Below are 21,621 nucleotides of genomic sequence, written 5' to 3' on the forward strand. Positions count from 1 at the left end.
ATTGACTTACAAAGTATTAGAGTGGCAAGGACTAAAGTGGTAATGCAAGGTACTGACAGCTCCGACCCTCTCTACTACACCAGCCCCGATCTGGCCATTGGAATTACCGGGTTCACCATACGAAACCCCAGCACAGGAAAAATCTACTTTAACCGCAACACAGCGTCGCCAGACGTTGGTCAAATAGAGCTCTTACCAGACGTTCCTCCCACAAACGGCATTTGCTACATCCTTCCTACAGAGTTCCTGCGCGCATCGGCCATCGCATGTCAGATTGTGATTACTAACAGAGGAGATGAACCCATAAGCGGCATAAAGATAGTCGAAGAGCACATCCTTCAAGGAGTTCCTCTTCAGCGGTACGACTTTGACCTCATGTTTCTTGCCCCTAGAACGCAGAATACATGGGAAACACTATATGAGCCTGAATTCAAGCGTGGACACAACTTCGAGGAGCAAGCCCTCGCGGGTCCGTGGATCATTATCACGTCGTTGTATATTAGTGACAAGCTGATGCTGCGCAATCGGGCACAGCTGAAGTTTCAGTGAGACCTTGCTCTTCTGGCTTTATGAAAACACAAGAGAGGTGCAAGGCCAGAGCAGGACAACTCTTATTCTTCCACCACTTGCTTTCATCGCGTGTTTACTTGCGTTTTCGTGCGCTTATTACTGGGATTAGCCATCATCAAGCATTTGCTCTCCAACAGCAACATGTACTACTTCTTCTATCCTAATTTGTCTTCCCTATTTTCACTTTTCAAAGCTCTCAGTACGCATTGCCTGCTACTTTATGAAATTGTAATTCTTAAAGTCTTTACCTACTTTAATAAGAAAGGTTGTAGAATCCTCAGAGCAGCTTACCAAATCCTCACCATTGGGATTAAATGCAAGGTCGTGGACAGGCCCGACATGTGCCTGGATGCTGCCTAACTTCACGTCCTGGGCTATGTCAATAAAGAACAGCTTAAACGTGTTCTCAATATGTGTTGTTTGAGTGACTATTTTGCTGTCCATCCCTCCGGCGTAGACCATGAGATTGGGAATGTTTGGGTGGATGGCGCAACAGTGCACCGGGTACTCTGTGCTGACCTTCTTAAGAACCGTTAGTGTCTTGGCCCCCAGTATGACTATCTTCTTATCACTGCAGCAGATAGTAAACATGGAGTTGTTATACAGTTGTATGCTCATTATCTGACCGTTCCCGACGACTATTGGGTCCTTCATCTTTGAGTACGGCTCTAGGGTCTCTGCATCAAAGAGCTGCACTACACCAGACGCGAACCCCACGACCAGGTAGTCGTCCAGGGGGGACAAAGCTATGCAAGTGACGTCTTCGGACATGCACTTTATCTTGGTGCACTTCACATCCTTTGGGTCGCTGGCATCAAGGACAAGGATACCAGCCTTGGACTTCATGATCAACCGTCCTCCAACAAACAGGCGCCTTCCATCTCTGCTATACTGGATGGCGCTGTAGGCTGTGATTTCCGGGAATTTATAGGTCCTGATGTATGCGCGGTCACTGGTGACCTTGTAGAGAGCAATGAAGTCGAGAACATGGGACACTGCAACGTACTCACCGTCAGAGCTCACTGTGAAGTCAGACACAGCTATACCTTGGTCAGATGCTATTGTTCCAGGGTCTCCTTCCGAGCCGATCGGTCCAAAAGTCTGGACAAACTGCCCGTTTGTACTGGTCCACATGTGTGTATAGCCGTCTGTGGACCCGGTGATGATATAATCTCCGTCGGGAGTGTATCGTAGCTTTGTAATAGGGCGTGTATGCCCATGGAGACTGAAGACATGGGCTGTGTAGACGTTGGCGACCTTTCCCATCCAGACGGAGGCCAACCAAAGTTTTTAATTTATTCAGATTCGGTAATCCTAGCTAGCTGTTCTGACTAATGGCCTTGCCTCTAAACTACGCTCGGCCAGCATTGCCAGATGTGGCAGCTCTTGCACTGCGCTGCTCTGGGGTCCACCTGGGCTTTTTTGAAGGGTCCCGCGGAGCCTTCATCTCTACAGGCCTTACGGATCTGGCTGGGCCAGTGGAATTGAACGTACTCCGTGCTGCTCGCTCATCTTCGCGAGAACGCTGTGCCCTTTCAGTCTGGTCGCGATACTTGTTTTGCATTGTTCGCAGAATTGCAGGACCGTCCCGTTGTTGCCGATCTATGAATTGATTCTGGCCCATGCGTGATTGTCTGAATTTCTCGCTACGAATGCTCTTCTCCTTGCGCTTCTGAGCCTTCTTCTCACTCACGCACTTCATAATCTTGAAGGTTACCTCCGTGTCGGGAATGGTGTCTTCCGTAAGCCATATTCGATTGTCTAAAGGCCAGCAGGATTTGTCCAGCTCAACTATGCAAAAGCTACGCCGTTCAGATGTGCCCTCCGCCTTAAAAATACGCAAATTGGTAAGAATGAACTTGTACTTCTTCTCCAAGTAATCCAGCAACAGCTCTATGTCCATCTTCTTGTCTGTCAGGCCGCTTATAAAGATGCTTTGGGGTTGCTTGAGCTCGGCGTGCTCCAGCTTCCCTGGGTACATGAAGATATGACGGCCATCGATCTTGATACGCCCAGAAAAATGTGTGATGATGAGATCTATTAGGGTATCATTTGTGAATCGTACCAGTGCTAATTTGGTCGCTCCCTGTGCCTTGCTCCCGCCGCCACTGATAGCTATGAGCTTCTTATCGAGGCAAGTAGCCACCTTAGACGGGTCGTCTACTTCAATGCCTCTGTAGTAGACGACCTCGATAGAAGGGAAGCGGATTGGATCCACCTGCACCAGGGGTGTGGTCGACTCTATGGCATCTATGGCTGCGTAGTCATGCCGCGTACTAGGGTGCACAATGGTTATCGTCTGCCCAGTGAGGTTCTTGATTAGGACCAAGAACGTCTGCTCGAGGGTTTTGCGGGTTGTAGAGACTGCCACATTGGTCAGAACAAGGGTTCTGGACTGCTGTTCGTTGAGCTCAAGTTTTGACAACTTCTGCATGCGGCCCACCTTCGTGGTAGAGAGAGTCGGATCGGTTTTCACATCCTCTTTGATCGGCTGGTTATACACCGCTGGATCTGTGAATGCCTTAAACGCTGCTGCAATATCAATATCCACTTCGTCTTCGGCTGCCTGTGCAACGTCTTTAGAGAAATCAGCAGGGTATGCATCAACCATTTTAGTTGCAATTAAATTGAAAATTTAAGCATGCCCCCCAAACCTGCCAAAAGTGATCCCTCGCAACCAGACGTTCTATGGTCAAAGGGGTACAATTTGGAGAAATTTGAAGAGAACAAGGATAAGTTTCCTCCTACACTCAAGATTGACAAGGGGGCATCAAAGTGTTTCTTTGAGGTCTATAGTCAGTGCCTCGCAGCATTACAAATGGCACCGCTTCCCTGTCTTCAACTTGCTCTCAAAACAATAAAGCCTTGTGAACATATTCACATTCACTCTCATGATATTGACAGCGCGTCTGCAACCGTTATCGGGTATGCATTAACAGAAGCAGCAGATGTTAGGGCGCTCACATTGACAGATGTACTTTTGGATTCTGAAGCAATCTTCGGATTTGCTAAATCCAATCCAAATATAATGAGTTTATCATTTGAACGCATGTGTATCAGCTCTGCCCTTTTAGATATGCTCTTCGAATCCTTGGGCTCTACACCGTTTGTCAGAAAACTCTCATTCCGTCAATGCAAGTTCCTAGACTTCGATAAGCTGTGCAAATATATATCCAGTCCACAAGCGTACGCTATAACTCATCTGACAATAGCAAACTGCAGCCTAGGGACAACTGAACTGACTGCCCTAACAAATTCGCTTGCTGTTAGCGAGTCAACGTTCACACTAGATGCATATGATGCGCTCGAATGCCTCATGCATAAAAACTGTGGAGTTAAGTTCTTAAACCTTGAGGATAATGAATTAGACTCAGATCAGGTAATTCTGTTGTTAGAGTCCCTATTCAAGAAGCGCCAACTAAAGTCCCCAGAAATCCAGCTAGCATTTGTGAAAAAAGAGCTATGCTACGCATTACTCAATGCTATCCTTCTGCAGGACTGTCCACTCGACTTACCAGGCACTATCAGAAAAGTAGGTCGAATTCTTCCTTCATTCGAATCCGCCACAGAGACCTTAGCCACCAAGATAGCTGACATAGTATCTGCCGGAAAGTCTCTCTGTTATCCACCAGCCAACACGGCTGGTGGATCTGCTGCTAAGGCGAAGCTGAAAGACGATGCCCCGCAACCACTCATGATGGCCAACACTGTTAGGGAATTTGTACAAAGTATACACCGAAGCAAGTCACTCATAGACATTACTGATGACGAGCTGCATGTAATAGCCGTTGCCTTGCCTCCATCAAATCTGCAATCAGTATCCTTTGAATACAGTCAGGTAGGAGAGTATGTGACACCGAACAATTCTATACTCGGGATAAATCTTAAGGGAAATGAGATCGACCTAGACGATGTAGCAACTGTGAAGAGACTAGAAGGACTATTGCAGCATACATCGCTTTGCTATTTGGGAACGGATGCCAAGTTGTCATATGCAGATGAGCAGACAGGAGGAGAAGAGCAAGTCAAGAAGGAAGACGTGCTCGCACTTATATTTGAGGAGAATCGGCGGCGGATGAGCTCTCTAGAGCAGCCATACCTTTATGAACCTTGCTCTGGTGTCCCGGCGAAAAAGAAGTAAGTGCTATCCTAGGTTGCAGCAGCTGTACGCTAGTGTATGTGAGATGCCATCCGGGGGTGTATCACTGTAAATCTACGCATTTTTTCCCGCCTCACTGCCTTGGATCGGTTCAATTCATCGAAAATCCGGCCCAGAACCTGCGCCTCTGTTTCTCCGGCAATAAATATAGCCCCTGGTGGAAGAACCATCTCGCTACGTTCTCGCTTGCTATCAGAATCACGGCCATAGTCAAGGTATAAGATTAGATCACTACGCAGGATAGTCTGCGAGCTGCAAAGGACCCCGGTGCAAAGAACGCCTTTGTAACCCGCACGCTTAGCCTGTTGCGAAAGTGCAGCAACAAGCCCCTTGGAATATGTATACAAGGCTTGACTGTTCTTCAAGCATTCCATTTCTGTACTCATCAGTGTCATCTGGTCTCTAAGGGCTTTTTGAGCGATGGGGTGGTCACCGCAACTGAGCACAAACGTATCCCTTGTAAGCGTGAAGGTGCATGCTCTATCAAATGAAGACATCAAGTACCGAAGCCTGTTGTCGTCCACACTGATCTTGTGCCTCCCAGCATAATATGCGAGTCCCTGAAGAATATAATTTGTGTTGATATGGACCAGATTATATCTCTCCCCCACAGCAGCAAGAGAGTCAGCTGAGATCTCTCCGAGTAGCGAGATTGCAAAGAAGCCATCACGGTTGATGGTGAATAACGTTAGTATCACTACGCTGAGGAGAAAATTGGCCGTGATTAGGAGCCCAGTGAACGTGAGCATGGCAAGGCAACGGGGCGACTTTTACTCTAATATGCCATATTGTCATAAAATATAAAAGATAAAAGTAAGTTTATTGAACAAATTCTGCAGCTGAGGAGTGCAGCCGAGTTATGGACATCATAGGCTCTCGAGAAATAGGAGATTTTGATCTTGATGAGGTAGAAGATTCCATCCGTAAATGTGAGGCATTTCTTGCCAACGAGGACTTTACTCTGGACTTCAGCCATCTTCCGATTGAAGCATCACTTCCCGGCACTGAGCAACAGCCGGTCTTATCTGCTCCTACATATTCTGTCACAACTGACGATGGTGTAGGGTTGCTGAATAAGCGCATGGATGCAAATGCCTCGTTGTCCGTCTCAAAGAGTGAGAAGAGCTACAAGGAAGATGATGGGGTAAGGTTAGATAGTCAACCAGTACTAGAGATATTTCAGAAGAGTAGATCAGAATCTAAGAGGAATGCACCCAGCAAGCCTCTTATGCTGCCCAAGTCGGCATCTAGTGGAAGTATTCCTGATCGCCAGGCAGTCCCGATAGAAGAAAATCCACTTGTGAAGCGTACGATCAATCTTCTCCCTCGCAAGCGCGGGCAAGATAGACCGTCTGTCTCTTCCTATCATGAGCCCACTGTCAAAGTCGGGTCGGAATCTAATTCGATTACAGCAGAAGAAGCGCCAAAACCAGCCACTACAGATCCTCGAAGGGGCTCTGATGCAAAGGAGATGAGATCTAGTGTAGATAAGGAGGGTAGTACGGCGCTTATTAAAAACACCGCACTGGCCGCACCTAGGAAACCAGCATCCCCCACACAAAACCGTCTAGCTGCAAACAGATCACCTCATAGCCAACAGCCTGGTGCAGCCGCTCAACGAAGTAATACACCAAAGCATAGGCCTCCCAAACTATCGCGTCCAGGAACACCAGACAGAATACCACGTTCTTCTTCATCAGGGATTCCTCGAGCAGCGTCGGCAAGGAGCAAAATGGCAGCATCTATAGCCGAATCTCGCCTGGAGGCATACCTACGCGAAAAGGAGGAGCGTGAACTCAAGGAGTGTACATTTCATCCCAAAATATTGACAAAAAAGCACCCCAAGAAGGATTCAGAGAGAGAAGCGCCTGAAGATAGACTTAGAAACGAGGGAGAGAGAAAGCGGATAGAGCACGAGAAAATGCGTGTGTACAAAGAACGTGCTGAGTTCGAAGTTTGCACCTTCAAGCCAGAACTGTCGGCTCGCACCGAAAAGATAATGGCAAAGAAGAATATGAAGCCTATATATGAAAGGTATGCCGAAACCATGGAGCAGCACAGACAGAAAGTCGAAGAGCTTGCAGCTTTGGCAGAGGCTGAACAGTACTATCCCGAAATTGATGAGAAGGCTCGAATGCGAAGAGATATACTGGCGCAGAAAGCACTGACGAGAAGTGGAATAGATCCATTTGCTCCCCCAGAAGAGCGCTTGTACAGTCCAGGAGCTAAGCGTGCCAATCTCAGAGTCGCAAAGGACAGTACACCACAGGATGCCAACGAGGCCATTGAATGCTCTTTCAAGCCACAAATTAATAAGGAAAGTATGGCTATAGCTCGAAAAAATAGTCAGCTTAGTGGGGATTTCTTTCAGAGACAGACATATTATAAAGACAAGAAGATGCGTCATATCCAAGCAATGGAGCGAGATGAGGCATCTGCACTTACGTTTCAACCCAATATACGACGTGCGTCCTCGGCTGGAACGGGCGGTAAGAGACGAGAGTCAGATGGTAGCCCCACATTCCCGTGTGCCCCCAGCAGAGTAAGCGAGGATATAGATGGTGTGTCTGTGCATGAAAGACTTTACAGACGATCAATCTCTAGATCCAAAGGCACTGTGCATCAGCCAGAGCCACAAGGTGTGCATGATGAGTGTCGTTTCATCCCTGAGATCAACCAGCACTCAAAGAACATAGGAAGAAAGTCGACAATTGAGGAATTATACAGAAATACTTTAGCAAGTAACAAGAAGGATGCTCTATGTAAGGTTATCGATGAAGAACAGCAGAAGGAGTGCACATTCAAGCCTACAATCCACTCTGACAAGGCCAAATCGCACTACAATATCCATCGGCCAGAATCCTTGTTGGTCCAAATCGAGATGGAGCGGCAGCAGAAGGCAGTCAAACTAAACATGATGAAGAAGAAATTGGAATATGATGAAGTGCAAACGTGCTCTTTCAGGCCTGAGATAAAAAGCACAGTGCCTCGAACCGTTTACAATGGCCCAACCGTCACGCAGGACGTGGATGAGGCATTTGGAAGCAGTATAAAGGGCTTAGGACGGTTCATGGAAAAGCAAGAGTTGGCAAGGAAAAAGGTGGAGGAACAAAAGCTTCGGGAAAGCAAGGTATTTGGGCTCAATCCGTCAGGAAAGACAGGAAAGCCGTACACGATACCTCAGCCGTTTAACCTATCATATGAAATGAGCGCAAGGAAGTCTGCTTTTGAAAGAGATAAGATAGCCTCGGTCGCCCTCAAGGATTACACATTTCAACCCCAGACATCTGAAAAGCGTGTAAAGGACCTTGTTGCTCACATACTCAGTAATGACGAGTGATATCTATCTCTTGATTAATGTAAACTACATGGCATGTCTTTCTCCCTGTTGGGAATTGATGCCCGGACTCTCTGTCTCGAATTAGTGCCGCTTGATGACAGAGAATTGGCTGACCGGGCCGATAACTGGACCACCATAAAGGGCTGTCTCGTTGGGAAACGTGTCAATAGACGCGCTCTGCTTGCCCGAGGTCAGACCCTTTGACAGTTGCTGTTGGGGCTGTGCTAACGTTTCTGATTTAAACTCGTCAGTGATATTGGGAAGAATAGCAGCGACAGCCGCTGGGGACGCAGACGGAGGAATTTGGAGGAAGGTAATGGCATTGTCAAGCTGCTCATAAAGCCGAGCCTGGCTAAGCAGATACTTTCCATAGTCTGAACTGGCAAGTGTCTTTTTGCAGTGTGTTGAGGCATATTGGATTGTCTGTAGGTAGTTAGACATGGGCGCGATTTTTTAAATGTCCAACGGCAAACAGTTCTCTGGCACCTTGATTCTGACGCTGTCCAGCTCTGAGGAGATAGGTATCCTGATAAAGTCTCTCCAGGGAGGTGTTTCTCTTGACGCCGCAGATACTGTTACCTTTTCTGTTGACGATACAACCTTGACAGTTGCAATGCATGCTCCTACGCTGAAGCAGCTTCGAAAAATGTATGGATCTTATTGCGAGGCGGCTGACCTGGTTCTAGAAACGATGTCTCGACTTGGAAGAACAACTGTTAAGGCCTAGTCTACTGTTGAGAACTAGCAGATATAAATGTGTTGGTTTACTTTTAATTTCAACCTCTTCGAGAGCTGTAAATGGATGTCCAAGGGCTCTTTTGAGGAGGTTGCAACGTATCTCCTATCTCTACACTCTAGTTAACAATCCTTACTAAGATTGGTTTAATACATATTCTATCAATTGTAATAGTAAGCAGCATAAAAAAGATTGTACAGGAAGTCAATTCACTACCGCCTTCGTTAAAGTTAAAACATAATATCTGGGTCTTCTACAGCGCACTCAATGATATCTGAGTGTGGTTCTGCCCCCTTCCCCTGTTGGCGCTCCGCCTCTGCAGCTTCACGCCTTCCATCTGCCACCTTCTTTATACGAGCAAACTCCTCTCTTTCCGTCTCCTCCAGAGAGTCTGTAATCCACTTTATAGTGTTCTCTAGCTTAGGTAAAAGGATGTACTCGATGGCATTGACACGTCGGGATGTCACCTTAACCTCTTCGGTCAGATCCGCACAGGACCTCTGGAGCCCCGCCACGGCAACCATAGCGCTGAGGGCAACAATCCACTTCGCCTTGGTCTCGTTCAGGTGGCCCTGATTGCTAGAGAAACCGAGAGAAACAGAGTTCATGGCAGTGAGCCCGGCAGCTGTTGTGTTTGGACTCTGCTTTGTGGGGTCATCCGGACGAATGTCCAGCGCCTTCCCCGTGAAGTCACATAGAGTAAACGATGAGACACGTACCCCAGCTACATTCTGGATGATCTTATGGACAGTAAGGTTGGGGGCTGCTTCGCATGCACTGAAAAGCGTCGAATACAGATCCGATCCCGACGTCACGGACCGCTGGGCGAGGGTGAGAGACCAGTTCGCCTCCTTGAGAGCACTAACCATTGCCTCACGAGCTGTTACCAGTTGAGAGTTTAGGGATCTGAGCTGCAAAGTCATCGCATCCAGCTTCTTTTTGAGGAGGCTGTGTCCCCTCTGCGAAGCAGCATATCGCTGCCGCAGCGCCATAAGCTGCATCTTTGTCGGTAGCACATTAAGTCTTTGGTCGCTCATGTAGCAGCTTTTTTCAGTTGAGATGGTTTTTGGAAATATCCCAGGTCCAACAACGGTCCACCAGAGACACTGAAAGCATCCAAGATCAATGAGGAAACAAGCAGGATTGAATGCACAAGTTCACAAAAGAGAGAGTGTGTTAGGAGACTCGCAGAAGCGTCTTATCCCTTTAACCTATATATGCACATGACAACTTCATGGACTCAGGTTAAGACGGTACTGCCGCCCAGGAATTCTGCGACGTCTTGCTGTCCATACTGCTTTGCTAATTGAAGGGCGGTGCAACAATCTGCATCAACGACATCGCGCTCATGTTCCGCTAAGGCTTTAACCACACTAACATGGCCATTCATGGCGGCGTGCATCAAGGCTGTTCTCAAATCTGCATCCTGCAAGTTGCATTCAACATCGAGAAGAATCTGCACCACCTCTAAGTATCCTGCTGCAGCTCCTAACATAAGGCTGGTCATGCCCTTAGAATTCTTCATACCCTTCTCATGATCAAGCAGCAGGGAGACAGATTTGCTATGTCCGTTCCGTGAAGCCCACATCATGGCAGTGTGACCATCCTTGTCTAGGATACCATGCTCATGCTCAACCAGTAGCTCTACAAGCTCGTGATGGCCGTGCATCGCAGCCCACATGAGAGCTGTCATTCCTGTGTCATCCTTACGCTTCACCTCATGGAGGTTTTGTGCAGCCAGCTCAGCATCTCCAATACACGATGCATACATAAGAACAGTCCACCCCGAGACACCACTTTCATGCTGCGCAAGTTTCTTAACTGCTGCAATCTTGTTATTTTGGGCAGCAATAATGAGAGATGTCCTTCCCAGATTGTCTGCTTGTCCTCGCTCGTGTATAGAGCGCTCTATCAATTGGACGTCTCCAAGAGCCGCCGCACACATAAGCGTGGTCCAGTTGGAAGCGTCCTTTTCATAGGCCATAAGAACCTCTGCAGCCTCCTTATTAGAGTTCTCTGCAGCAATCATTAAGGCCGTGCGACCGTCGTTTGCTCGCAAATTCTCCTCCACCTCTACCAGTAGACGTATAACCTCGGTGTGTCCCTTTCGAGCAGCTTCCATAAGAGCTGTGTATCCCAGCCTGGACTGTGCCTTTGATTCGTAATCCATTAGTACCTTGACTGTCTCTATGTGTCCGTGCTGCGCAGCAATCATGAGGGAGGTCTCGCCCTTGCCATTTGTTAGGTTCTTCTCATAGTTGATGAGGATCTTAACCGAGTCAACGTGGTTTTTTCCGGCGGCAACCATCAGCGCTGTAAGGGTTTGGTTATTTCTCAATTCGCTCTCATACGCAGCAAGCTTCTTTACAACATCAGTATGGCCACTGTACGCGGCATGCATGAGCGCAGTATAGCCATACTTATCCTGGATTCCCTTTTCTTTGTCCACAAGAAGCGGAATAAAAGCAGTGCGACCACGTTGAGCTGCGTGCATCAGTGCCGTAAATGAGCGGTCATCCCTCTTCTGTGCGTCCTCGTCTATGAAGGCATGTGCCAGCATTATATTATTGCTTATAACTGTGCGCATCAGTCTAGTGAGCATTGAAAAGCGCTGCAGCGACTCCATGCATTCTAGTTTTTTCCTCAACTCGTCATTTTCATAGGTTAAGGATTTCTTTAAAAGCTGTTCGTCTTTGAGTGTGTGTTCTAGTGCTGAGACTGTTGCCTTGAGAGAGTTCAGTTGTTGCTTTAACGTGGCCACCTCTGTCTCTAATTTTGTGCTGTGTTCTTTATAACCAATTAGGTCTGCGTCTTTGGCTTCACACATTTTCTTGAGCAAATTTATCTCAACAGTGCATTGCTTGTGAGTATTCTGCAACGCACTATGCTCGGCTTCTAGCTCTTTAAAACGAAACGTTCCCTTAGACTCTTTGGAAGTAAGGTATTCATCTAGTTCCTTCAAGAGTTGCTCAGCTGAAGGACGGTCACTTGGGTTTGGAACGAGAAGCGTCTCTAGCACGCTTTTAATGAACCCATCATTAATGGCATTCAAGTCAGGTCTCCATGCCTCAGATAGGTCACTCTCCGATTTAACATTTGACAGGAAAAAGGGTCTAACACCACTAGCAAGCTCGTAAATGATTACCCCAAGGCTCCACATGTCTGAGGCTGGACTGTACTTTTTCTTCAAGAGAACCTCTGGAGCAAAGTACATAGGAGAGCCTGCCGTGGTGGATCCGTCTTTAAGAGCCTCTCTGCAGAACCCAAAATCTGCAATAACAAACTGCGTCTCGTCATCATTAGTCAAAATGTTAGCTGGTTTAAGGTCGCGATGAATGATAACAGCAGATAGCGGATTCCCAGTGGTATCATGCTTATTTGGGCTGTGAAGGTACATGAGCCCTGTCGTCACTTGCAGAAGAACTTCTATTATCTTATCCCTTGGAAATTCCTTTCTTTTTCTTTTGTACACCTTTATTGTGTCCTCTAGGGACTTAGCATAGCGCTGCATGCGAATATACACAAAATCACCTTCCTGATGCACCGCTTTATATCTAAGGATATTCGGATGAGATAGCTGAGGCATAATTCTTATCTCTGTTTCGAAAGCCTCTAGCACGTCCTCAGGCATGCCGTCTATTCGCATCTCTTTGACCGCCTCATCAGGGTTATCGCTCAGCGAGTAAACAGTTCCATAGACTCCTTGCCCTATGCAGTGGCCAAACCGATTCAAAAAGCCATCATCAGAAGTGGTATCTGAACCATCCGATGACATTGCAGGCAAAGATTATTTTCAATATTGCAATTATTTGAATAGATAGGCCCAATCCAATCTTTATGTTTTTATAAACACAAAGGAGGATACGTATTACATCCCCAAGCAGCTTGTAAGATGGAGCATGAGGGTACTGCATTTAGGCTTCTTTAAGCCCATAAATAAACTAGTTACGTACTAAAGCCTTTTTTGCGTTCTGCACCAACGGAGTTGGGAACCAACGCTAACATCATCACGGCGTAGGAGCCACCCGGAAGACTCCCGCGCCGGGTCAGAGCAGAGATAGGTGCTTCTGCGAGGCTGTGGTCCTGCTGGGAGGCACGACTCTCCGGGCACGGAGCACACGATAGCCATCTCACGGCATTAAGCCAGCTGTGGCCTGGCATCGTCCATCCGTTCATCGCCGCAGACGATCCCCAAGCAGATGTTATCGATATATGAATCGTTCCCGGCCCCCGCTGCCAGACGGCGAGACACTTGGCCGTGGACGCGCTTGCAGACGGCCCTACGCTAACGGACACACGGGCGGCAGGCAGGGGTGCATCTGGGGTGTCGGAGCCCGGAGAGCACACTCACGCCCCTGGTAAGTGGCGAACGTACACATACAGAACTCCTTCGTCTCGCAGTGTGTCACGTCCTGTGAAAAAGCGGGTGGTCGCTGCCCCTCCTGCGGGCCTCCACAGGCACGCATCACAACAGCCTCGGTGCGGAGTGCAGCAAGCACAAGGATGGCTGTGCCCAGAATAGGTGCGCCCCTGGCCAAGTCCGATGAACGGAACGCGCACGGCGTACTCCGAGAGCGCTTCCTCTGTGTGCATCCTGGACAGCACCGCGGCTCGGTCCACTGCGTCGAGTGCAGGGGCTCGGGCTCGGAGGCGAACGCGTTCCTGCTCTACGAGGTGGACACGAGTGCAGCGTGGTAGGGGCGGGCGGTGTGTGCTCGTCAACCCGAACAGCGGTGCGACCGAGGGATCTCACAGCTGCAGCAGCGGCTACTGCACGTCATGCCACAAGACGCATCTGTTCTGTAAGTATGGATGCTACAGCCGACACAGTTCGACTGGATTTGCCATATGCGCGGGGGCGAACCAGTGCGAGCTAGACAACGTGACGATCTGCACAGAATGCGTGAACACGTCGCATGCACCCAAGAATGGGGGGTGCACCTTCGTCGGGGAAAGCGCCTCCAGAAGCCTGTTTTCTGACTGCACGAAAGATGCAAGCAGAGGGTTGTGCACAGGTTGCTCCAGCACCGGGAAGTCTTTCTTGTTCTATGGTGGTTGCTATAACAGAGACTCCCACGTTGGTTCAAAGCTCTGTCTGGAAGCAGCGGGCGGAGTGTGTAAGCAGTGGCGTAGCAATTTTAACTTCACCTTCTCTAAAGCTGAGGGGGCCGACCGATACCTGTGCGGTGATACCAGCAGTGGTGTGCGTGGCTGCGCTACATGCGGGTACAATAACGGTGTGACGTGTACGCGGTGCTCGACGGGATACCTCGGGGTGGATGGGAGGTCCTGCAGTGAAGGCTGCAGCGGAGACACTCGGGGGGGCGTGTACGGAGGTAACAGAAGGGAGCGAATCAACTGAAGTGTCGTGTCGATGCGTCTGCAAGCCGACGTTCTACAACAGCTCCGGAACGTGCATATCATGTACGGACTCGTGCGCTGTCTGCAAGGATGGCACACTAACCGGCTGCCAGCAGTGCAGCCCTGGCAAGATCCTAAGCTTCTCGATCGTCTCCAGCGAGAGTGCAGACTGTGTCGATCAGTGTTCTGTTAGTAGTGAGTGTGCAGAATGCGGCATCACCATCGACGGCAGCAGGTACTGCACGCGCTGCAAGGACGCAAGCACGTATCCGTTCAACGGGGTGTGTATTCTGAACACACAAAGGGACGCGTACTGCACCAGCAAGGCAAATGGCGTCTGCACCACCTGTTCCTCAGGCGCCTTCCTGATGAACGGGGGCTGCTACACAACGGAGCACTATCCGGGAAGCACTATCTGTGGTAAGCAGTCAAACGGAAAGTGTGAGAAGACCAAGGAGGGGTACGGGATATCGCCCGATGGAAAGCTGCTGGAGTGCGATCCGACATGTCTGGCGTGCACCGCCCCTGGCCCCGGCCGCTGCACCAGGTGCCCCTCTGGAGCGCTCCTGAAGAGGGCCTCGGGTGCCGCCACCGGGAGCTGCGTCGGCCTTAATGCCTGTGTAGACGGGTACTATGCAGACGGAGACGCGTGCCTGCCCTGCGCCACTCCGGGGTGCAAGACCTGCGGGCATGCCTCCTTCTGCACAGAGTGCGCGGGGGAGCTCTTCGTGAGCCTGGACGGGCGGTCGTGCCTGGGGGAGTGCACCGGGAACAAGGTGGTGGGAGAGGTGCCCGGCGGCGTGCGGAGGTGCTGGTGCGAACGGGGCTTCTACAGCCATGGTCCAAGGGTCGCACGAATAAACCCACCTCCCCGCTCCTGTGTGAAGACGGGGACGAACCAGGCCCGCTCGACCTCGGTGACCGGTAGTCCTTCCTCTCCCCAGTCGGTCTGAGCTATCCGGCAAGGATCAAGAGTATCGGCTGGACGAGGCCCATAGGGGGCATCGGGTGACTGGCTCGGACCCATCCGGCAGGCCTCGTCCGTGCCTGTTCCTGACCTAACAACTTGCTGCCCGCTGCAGGTGCTGAGAGCAACCCATCTCTAGGGCCTCCGCCCTCTCATACAACAGTCCATTCGGGGATGCCCCCGTGTCCATCACTCTGTGCTGGCTGGCACACGTCTGTGGCCGGGATGTCTATTTTCCCCAAGAGCTAGCATAGGCGGGAGACATCTTTAGAGGGCCTGCTCCTCTTAGAAATAGTGATCCCGTACACCGACTCACCGTGTAGTCAGAGAGGCCATAATGGGGCGGGTTTGCCTGTGTGGCTCCGGATCAGATCACAATTAGTTCGAGACAATATTCAGATCCATGAACTGTGATGGTGACCGATGAGCGATGAATATTAAATAGATAATAGAAGAGCTTAGTAGTAGATACAATCAAGTAGCACCTAACCATTATGTATATTAGCAGCTTTATTAAGACAACCAACCAGACGGAAAGAGACTAACCAATCAGCGAACACAGAACTTACAACATGACACCGACCATACATGCCTTGCTTTAAAGTAAACTATACAATAAACTTATTAGCTTTACAGTCCGATAACATGGGATAGAGCTAAGACCTTTTCGGAAGGGAGAATCCAGGTCTCTGCCTCAAGACGCTCGTCGATGGTCACCTCAGCCCAGTTGAGATAAAGAAGTTGAGGGAGGATATAGATCAGTAGCGCTCTAATGGTATTTGCTGGGGTAGGGAGTGTGGCCACGGCATTCTTCCTGTATTGTTCAAATAGACTTTTGTTTGCGCTCGGGGCATCTGCATACGGATCAACTGTTCTATTGACTCCCACAGCAAATGAGACCTCGTCCTGGCGGGCCATCAAGTCCCCTAGTGCTAAGATCCGTGCGTCCTTAAGTGTCACGGCCACGTGGAGCCCGTCATTGTCTGGACGCTTAAATCGTCTTCCATTAGTAAACTCTTTTTGAGAGGGCGATAACGTATCGTCAGATGTCACAACAAGTTCCCTCAGTAGCTTGAAGGGAATGAGCTTCTTTATGCAGGAAAGTTGATTAATGCAATTCGCGTGGAGGAGGAGTGTTCTGAGATTGGGGTTTTGTAACGGTGCTAGGTGTTCAATAGAAGTGATTCTGTTATGGCTAAGGTTGCAGTATCGAAGACTTGGGAAGCGGTCTATATGTGCATCGCTAGTTAAAATGTTATGAGCAGCATCGAGCCAAAACACGTTGGGACAACAATTATTGCCTTTGAGAGATGAAATGACGTTTCGAGAAATGTCTAAACGCTCCAGGTATGGGAGAGCATCTCCAGAGACCTCTGACGGAAACTCAAACAATTTGTTACGGCTCAAGTCCAGGTTAACTAGATTAGGACAGAAGCGAAGAGATGGAAGCTCTTCAAGATCATTGCACGAGAGAGTTAACGTAAGTAACAGGGGGCAAACAGGGAGCATGTGCCACTCGACCTGTGCATCATTCAGCCCGCAGTTCGAAAGGTTCAGCTCAGTAAGATGTGGCAGGGAGAAAAGATCCGTTACATCTGCAGAACTCAGTCTCCGTCCAGCGACAGAGAGGCGCTCTACAAAAGAAAACTGGCTATATATCTCCGAAATGGCGAAATCAGGCACTGATGAACAATCCAGCGATCGTGTAATGTACGTGGCTCCGTCCGCAGAGGGCCCAAAGTGCCCCAGTAAAGGGACCACGTCTAGGATGGTCGGGGGCATAGGAATTTTAAGGAAGTTCACTAGGCTAGTGTCTTATCTCTGAAAGTCCATGCAGCTGGTTGCGGAGTGAATTCTTGTTTGTCCATTCTCGGGTATATACCTCCTCGGTAGTGTTTAGCTCAGCTTCCTTGAGGCTTTTCTCGCGCTTAAACATGTAGCTCATCATAGCTGCACGTGCCTCATCATCTGCTTTGCGCGGCACAACTGTGTTTGATCGACTTGGTATGACCTTTAGCACTGCATTTGCTCCGCACTTGATGCTACTCATAGCAGGCCCCTTAGAGCACAAAGAAGACCCTGCAAAGAAAAGGCAGCTAGTCTCCGTGCTATAATACTTCTGGGGCTCTACCTTTCCTTCTAGGATGTCCTCCTCTGCATCCAGAAGCTCTTTGGCTGGATCGTAGTCGGGAAGACCCATTGGCCAGACCATCATCAGTGCCCCCTTTGCTATGGCGATCGCCTCTTTGACAACTTCCTCTGTCACAGGGTTTCGCTGGGATGGTAGTGTATAACAAACTCGACGTATTTCAGCCGCGACATCCGTCAGGGTCTTCTTGCCCGTTTCGTCAGGAGCATGACCCGTTCGCAGGTTGTAGGCATCGACGCTTGGGCCAAGGGGCTCTTCACCTTCCTGCTGGCCTGTCAATGCTTTGTACTCAGGAGCCCGCAGGGGTCCGTGCTTCGCTAGATCCTCCAGGGGATCAACCAAGGATGACAAAAAGATCAGACTATTCAGGAGGCGGATTCCTCGGTTGTTTACATCCTCTGTGCTTTCGGCCTTGTCGCATTCGAAGTAGAATGCGAGCTTTGTGTCGGTAGGAGCCACATTGATCAACATTTAATTTAGATTTCCATTAGGCCATAATGCCGAAGAGGGTAGCCATACGGTGCACTTGCAGCCTCGCAGAATAAGTTGCGAAGAACTGCAGGCAGGGACTGAACACTGAACCGTTCTTCGTCACCAGACGCAAAAACAAGTAGATCTGCTTGAATTGTCGCCCAGATCATCTCACAGGCAAACGATGGATACGTATAGACGTCCCACTGAACCTTGCTGTGTGAGTATGAGTACGCCCGTGGACCAGGCTTGATGGTGAAGAGCCTCTTCAGCTTTTTCTCCATAAGCGTTGTTCTCCATTGCCGCTTGTCTCCTTGATCTATGTATACTTCTGTGAGTTGCTCATATACTACGGTTTCTGCCTCAGATAAAGTAGAGGGGAGAGAGTCGCCAATGGATAAGCACTGAATGCTGTGTTCTATGGCATGCTTCATGGCCTTCACCCCCAGTGTCTTTGCCACATCTTGATCGTCAGGGTCAATCTGTGATGGGGCAGTATCAAGGACAGAGATAAGAAGGGCGCTAAACGAAGATGATCCATACGCTGCTCCGAAAGGCGAGACCTGATCTACATTGAAAGGAGATGCCCCAATAGAGGCTAGTGGGATTGGTTCGAAGCTGGTGGTGTCTACACTGGCCAGCTGAGTTTGTGAAGGAGGCGGTGAAAATGAGGGGAGCTCTTGACGCGCAGAGCCCTCTTCAAGAGCTCTATTATGGGCATCAAGACGACTCTGGGCGATGGAGCCCAGGTCAACGGAAACGTCTTCTGCGTCCAGGCCTACTTCAGCCAGCTCATCCGCAATGTCATTGGCAATGTTATGCGGAGCCATTGGGGTATTGTTCCCTATAGCACTCTTGTTGCTGCGACCGTGAGCTACAGGCGTTTCAGTTGGCTGCTTTCTAGAAGGAGATTCCATAGCCATTTCTTCAACAGCAACTGCAGAGTGAGACATGGCTGTTAGATTGCTGGACGCCAGCGGTGAAAATACAAAGGCCCGTTGTAGAATATAGGCTCCGTTAAATAGTTGGTATATATCTGCTTCTCTAATGTCCCAACCACGCGGAGAGATACAGTGGAATAAAAAGATAGAGGCCTTGAGCACTTCTCGTCTACGTGTGTCCGTAGTTGCGCTTTCCTCTAGATCCTTGTAGTGCGTCATCAAACACGCATTGATAGTCTCCTGATTTGAATTTTTGTATACATTTCCAGAAAAGCAATGATCATAGCATTTGGCTAACTTAGTAATCACTTGGCACAACTTATCATCAGTAGACGATATGGCAAAGACAAATATGAACTTGAGCAATAGGTCCACAAGACCCCGTCGAGAGTCAGGATGGGAAAAGACTCCAGCCAAGCTGTAATCCTGATAGGTATAGTCGTCAGTCATAAGAGAAAACTTATACCTTGGTAGCCAGTACCACTTCCTTGTAGATGCTGAAGCAGATTTTCTGCCACTAGCGACCGGATTGACAGCAACATCTGCGTGTTCCAGGGCTTCTGCATTAGGAGATGTAACGCTTGCCTGCATCTCAGTGGCAGCCTTCTTCCCTGGTTTGGCCTTACGCTCACGGCGAGTTGCTGCGTTATAAAGCTCTTCCAGGCTTACTCTCTCCACGGTATGGCACGAGGTTTCCTTTGTTTCCAGCGCCGTAACGTTGCACAGGACACCAGTTGCAAAGGATAGCATCCCCATAGAGCGAAGGATGAGCATGTTTTTACCGCTGAGAAGGACGACAACATCACCCGGTCGCATGCCGCCATACCCAATAGGTGTAAGGAGAGGAAGAATGGTCCCCTGAGTACCCAATGCCCCAGAGTCCAGCTTCGATCTAAACAGGCAGCAAAAGCTGGCTTCTGAACTCATGTCCTGGCTCCATCCACTGAGGCTTTGCAGTGCGGAGTCATAGAACATAATGTCATCTGTATCCTCTGGCTTCAGTCGACCATCGTTGTCGAGAATTGTGGATACAACGGTCTTCATATAGTCCCCAAAGGTGAGATTAATATCAACAGAGCTGTAGAAGAACTGAGAATACCGAGGGTAAGATGGTACCAAAATCGGTGTGCCTCCAATTGGAAGCGGGGGGATGTTGAGTAGTGATGAGAGTACAAGGACGAGCATGTTCCACGGAATTAGTATGGGCAGCAAGTAGAGCATGACCTTTCTCCAACCCGTGCGTGGCTTAGAAAATGCAAACTTGGCCACAGAGATATACATGTTGATACCTACAGTGAGCCGGTGGAGGAACCCGTCCGCAACTGCTCCCACAAGCGCAGAGACAGCTATTGCTGGAAGATTTGTAGGCCGCAGTTCTAAAGGCAGAGAGCTGAAGTTGTTAGATGATGACCCTAGCGCAAGTTGTACTATCGTTAGGATGAGACCACCGAGTAGGAGAGATACATAGAGAGCTGCTGGATCTGTGCATGCAGACACAGTAAGATGAAGCAGCGACAGGGCGTGGATTGTGCCAGCCTCTAGGTTTAGGGTCATTAAGCTGGACTCTTTGGTAGACTGTGTATATGAAGAAATCGAGACAATGCCGTCAAAAATTCCTAGAATAAGAATAGCTACTCCGGAAATATGATTAATTATGGCGTATATGCGACTCTGTATACGTCGCTTACGCGCAAACAAAGACCCCAGCTGAAACAGCAAGTAACAGCCAGCGCCAATCCCGAGTGGAACAAGAAACTTGATATGAGAGGACCACATAGTAATGACCTGAGATGGCAACGGGCTAATGTGTATATCAGCTAGCAAAAGCAAACAGAAGATTGTAATTGATGCAACTGCCGCTAGAATTGCAAAGGCAAACCGAATGAAGATGCGCGCTGTATAGCTCTTAAGCGTACCATACTTAACATTCATGAGGACAAAGAAGACGCCTGGAACAAAGGAGAGAAAATTAGTACCGACTATTGCTAACAATACACTCGGAAATAGAAGGATAGACCAACCGCCAAAAGTGGGCAGCTTGACGATCCTACAGATTAAATCAATGACATACAAGAGCAGGCAGCGGAACTGTGGGAGGACCCCGAAAAAAGAGAGGGGAGGAATAAGTGCATAGGCCACATTAAACCACTTTATATCTTGAGCAACAAGCTCACGAGGTTTATCACTTAGAAATATTATGTTGGGAATAAAGATGCAAAAGGTATAGAACAGATTGGTGAAGGAGCATTCAAACAGCTGTGCTGGTGTGAAAACATTCATGGCAGAGTCCAAACCCCTGAGTGCCGGGACCCATAGCATTGCGACAAAGACACCGACCCAACGCTCTGCTACACCGAAGTAAACAGCGATATGGAAGATCACCGCTAGAGACAGTGCGAGAAGCTGAATGGCTGCCTGCACGCACGGACCCTTGTTGACAGGAAACAAGACAGCCCCGATAGCCCCTGCTGTCGGACACCGCCTTGTGGAGCTGGCACCACCTCTGGAGCCCACTTTGGAAGATCTCTTATAGCGTTCTCCCGCTCGAGCCAAAAGTCCGTATGTCACGGAGAGACAGAGACTCAAGACGAGCGACGTCACGAGCGACCATATCCTTCTTGGAAACTGACTAAACACGACTGCCACAACCAGGGGGATAAGATTTATGAGAGATGCGATAGCATAGACTGCACCACCAAAATTGCCCGTACTTCTGATGGTGATCCCAAAGAGTAAGTGGTCCAGAAACTTTTGGCAAAAGAGTGCCCCGCTGCCTTCATCGAAGACAGGGTAATTTCCGGCCATTTTTAGATTGACACACAGTACCTATACGTCCTCATAGACTATTTACTCGTCAGTTCTGGTTTGATAAAAGACTCCTACGCTTGATAAGAGCTATAGAAGGGAGAACGATGTGGGACTGAGAG

General features: G+C 49.1%; 14 protein-coding genes across 14 annotated transcripts; 5 read left to right on the forward strand and 9 right to left on the reverse strand.

The window, feature by feature from the left end:
• Nucleotides 1–42: 42 nt before the first annotated feature.
• On the forward strand, nt 43–549 carry GL50803_0027147 (Signal transduction protein; the record flags this gene model as incomplete). Its single annotated transcript, XM_001705248.1, has 1 exon — nt 43–549. The coding sequence occupies one exon, from the start codon at nt 43–45 to the stop codon at nt 547–549; it is 507 nt and encodes a 168-aa protein (XP_001705300.1).
• A 234-nt stretch (nt 550–783) lies between these two features.
• On the reverse strand, nt 784–1,836 carry GL50803_0013661 (Eukaryotic translation initiation factor 3 subunit 2; the record flags this gene model as incomplete). The annotated part of the gene is made up of 1 exon (XM_001705247.1): nt 784–1,836. The coding sequence occupies one exon, from the start codon at nt 1,834–1,836 to the stop codon at nt 784–786; it is 1,053 nt and encodes a 350-aa protein (XP_001705299.1).
• Nucleotides 1,837–1,921: 85 nt separating this feature from the next.
• On the reverse strand, nt 1,922–3,181 carry GL50803_0017012 (uncharacterized protein; the record flags this gene model as incomplete). Its single annotated transcript, XM_001705245.1, has 1 exon — nt 1,922–3,181. The coding sequence occupies one exon, from the start codon at nt 3,179–3,181 to the stop codon at nt 1,922–1,924; it is 1,260 nt and encodes a 419-aa protein (XP_001705297.1).
• Nucleotides 3,182–3,211: 30 nt separating this feature from the next.
• GL50803_002548 (uncharacterized protein) lies at nt 3,212–4,711 on the forward strand (the record flags this gene model as incomplete). The annotated part of the gene is made up of 1 exon (XM_038045991.1): nt 3,212–4,711. One exon carries the CDS (start codon nt 3,212–3,214, stop codon nt 4,709–4,711), a length of 1,500 nt encoding a protein of 499 aa, XP_037902372.1.
• A 29-nt stretch (nt 4,712–4,740) lies between these two features.
• On the reverse strand, nt 4,741–5,478 carry GL50803_002549 (uncharacterized protein; the record flags this gene model as incomplete). Its single annotated transcript, XM_038045992.1, has 1 exon — nt 4,741–5,478. The coding sequence occupies one exon, from the start codon at nt 5,476–5,478 to the stop codon at nt 4,741–4,743; it is 738 nt and encodes a 245-aa protein (XP_037902373.1).
• A 110-nt stretch (nt 5,479–5,588) lies between these two features.
• Nucleotides 5,589–8,069, forward strand: GL50803_0017011 (uncharacterized protein; the record flags this gene model as incomplete). The annotated part of the gene is made up of 1 exon (XM_001705242.1): nt 5,589–8,069. The coding sequence occupies one exon, from the start codon at nt 5,589–5,591 to the stop codon at nt 8,067–8,069; it is 2,481 nt and encodes an 826-aa protein (XP_001705294.1).
• An 81-nt stretch (nt 8,070–8,150) lies between these two features.
• On the reverse strand, nt 8,151–8,510 carry GL50803_003680 (uncharacterized protein; the record flags this gene model as incomplete). The annotated part of the gene is made up of 1 exon (XM_038046083.1): nt 8,151–8,510. One exon carries the CDS (start codon nt 8,508–8,510, stop codon nt 8,151–8,153), a length of 360 nt encoding a protein of 119 aa, XP_037902374.1.
• A 16-nt stretch (nt 8,511–8,526) lies between these two features.
• Nucleotides 8,527–8,796, forward strand: GL50803_003679 (putative Transcription factor Pcc1; the record flags this gene model as incomplete). The annotated part of the gene is made up of 1 exon (XM_001705241.1): nt 8,527–8,796. The coding sequence occupies one exon, from the start codon at nt 8,527–8,529 to the stop codon at nt 8,794–8,796; it is 270 nt and encodes an 89-aa protein (XP_001705293.1).
• Nucleotides 8,797–9,035: 239 nt separating this feature from the next.
• Nucleotides 9,036–9,842, reverse strand: GL50803_003678 (Vacuolar ATP synthase subunit D; the record flags this gene model as incomplete). Its single annotated transcript, XM_001705240.1, has 1 exon — nt 9,036–9,842. The coding sequence occupies one exon, from the start codon at nt 9,840–9,842 to the stop codon at nt 9,036–9,038; it is 807 nt and encodes a 268-aa protein (XP_001705292.1).
• A 203-nt stretch (nt 9,843–10,045) lies between these two features.
• Nucleotides 10,046–12,580, reverse strand: GL50803_003677 (Kinase, NEK; the record flags this gene model as incomplete). The annotated part of the gene is made up of 1 exon (XM_001705239.1): nt 10,046–12,580. The coding sequence occupies one exon, from the start codon at nt 12,578–12,580 to the stop codon at nt 10,046–10,048; it is 2,535 nt and encodes an 844-aa protein (XP_001705291.1).
• A 1,504-nt stretch (nt 12,581–14,084) lies between these two features.
• Nucleotides 14,085–15,119, forward strand: GL50803_00113242 (High cysteine protein; the record flags this gene model as incomplete). Its single annotated transcript, XM_001705235.1, has 1 exon — nt 14,085–15,119. One exon carries the CDS (start codon nt 14,085–14,087, stop codon nt 15,117–15,119), a length of 1,035 nt encoding a protein of 344 aa, XP_001705287.1.
• Nucleotides 15,120–15,763: 644 nt separating this feature from the next.
• GL50803_0012800 (Leucine-rich repeat protein) lies at nt 15,764–16,915 on the reverse strand (the record flags this gene model as incomplete). The annotated part of the gene is made up of 1 exon (XM_001705234.1): nt 15,764–16,915. One exon carries the CDS (start codon nt 16,913–16,915, stop codon nt 15,764–15,766), a length of 1,152 nt encoding a protein of 383 aa, XP_001705286.1.
• A 25-nt stretch (nt 16,916–16,940) lies between these two features.
• On the reverse strand, nt 16,941–17,753 carry GL50803_0015834 (uncharacterized protein; the record flags this gene model as incomplete). The annotated part of the gene is made up of 1 exon (XM_001705233.1): nt 16,941–17,753. One exon carries the CDS (start codon nt 17,751–17,753, stop codon nt 16,941–16,943), a length of 813 nt encoding a protein of 270 aa, XP_001705285.1.
• A 5-nt stretch (nt 17,754–17,758) lies between these two features.
• GL50803_0025205 (uncharacterized protein) lies at nt 17,759–21,499 on the reverse strand (the record flags this gene model as incomplete). The annotated part of the gene is made up of 1 exon (XM_001705231.1): nt 17,759–21,499. The coding sequence occupies one exon, from the start codon at nt 21,497–21,499 to the stop codon at nt 17,759–17,761; it is 3,741 nt and encodes a 1,246-aa protein (XP_001705283.1).
• Nucleotides 21,500–21,621: the final 122 nt, after the last annotated feature.

The sequence above is a fragment of the Giardia intestinalis genome, chromosome 5 (genome assembly GCF_000002435.2).
Source record: "Giardia intestinalis strain WB C6 chromosome 5, whole genome shotgun sequence".
Classification (NCBI taxonomy): Eukaryota; Fornicata; order Diplomonadida; family Hexamitidae; genus Giardia; species Giardia duodenalis.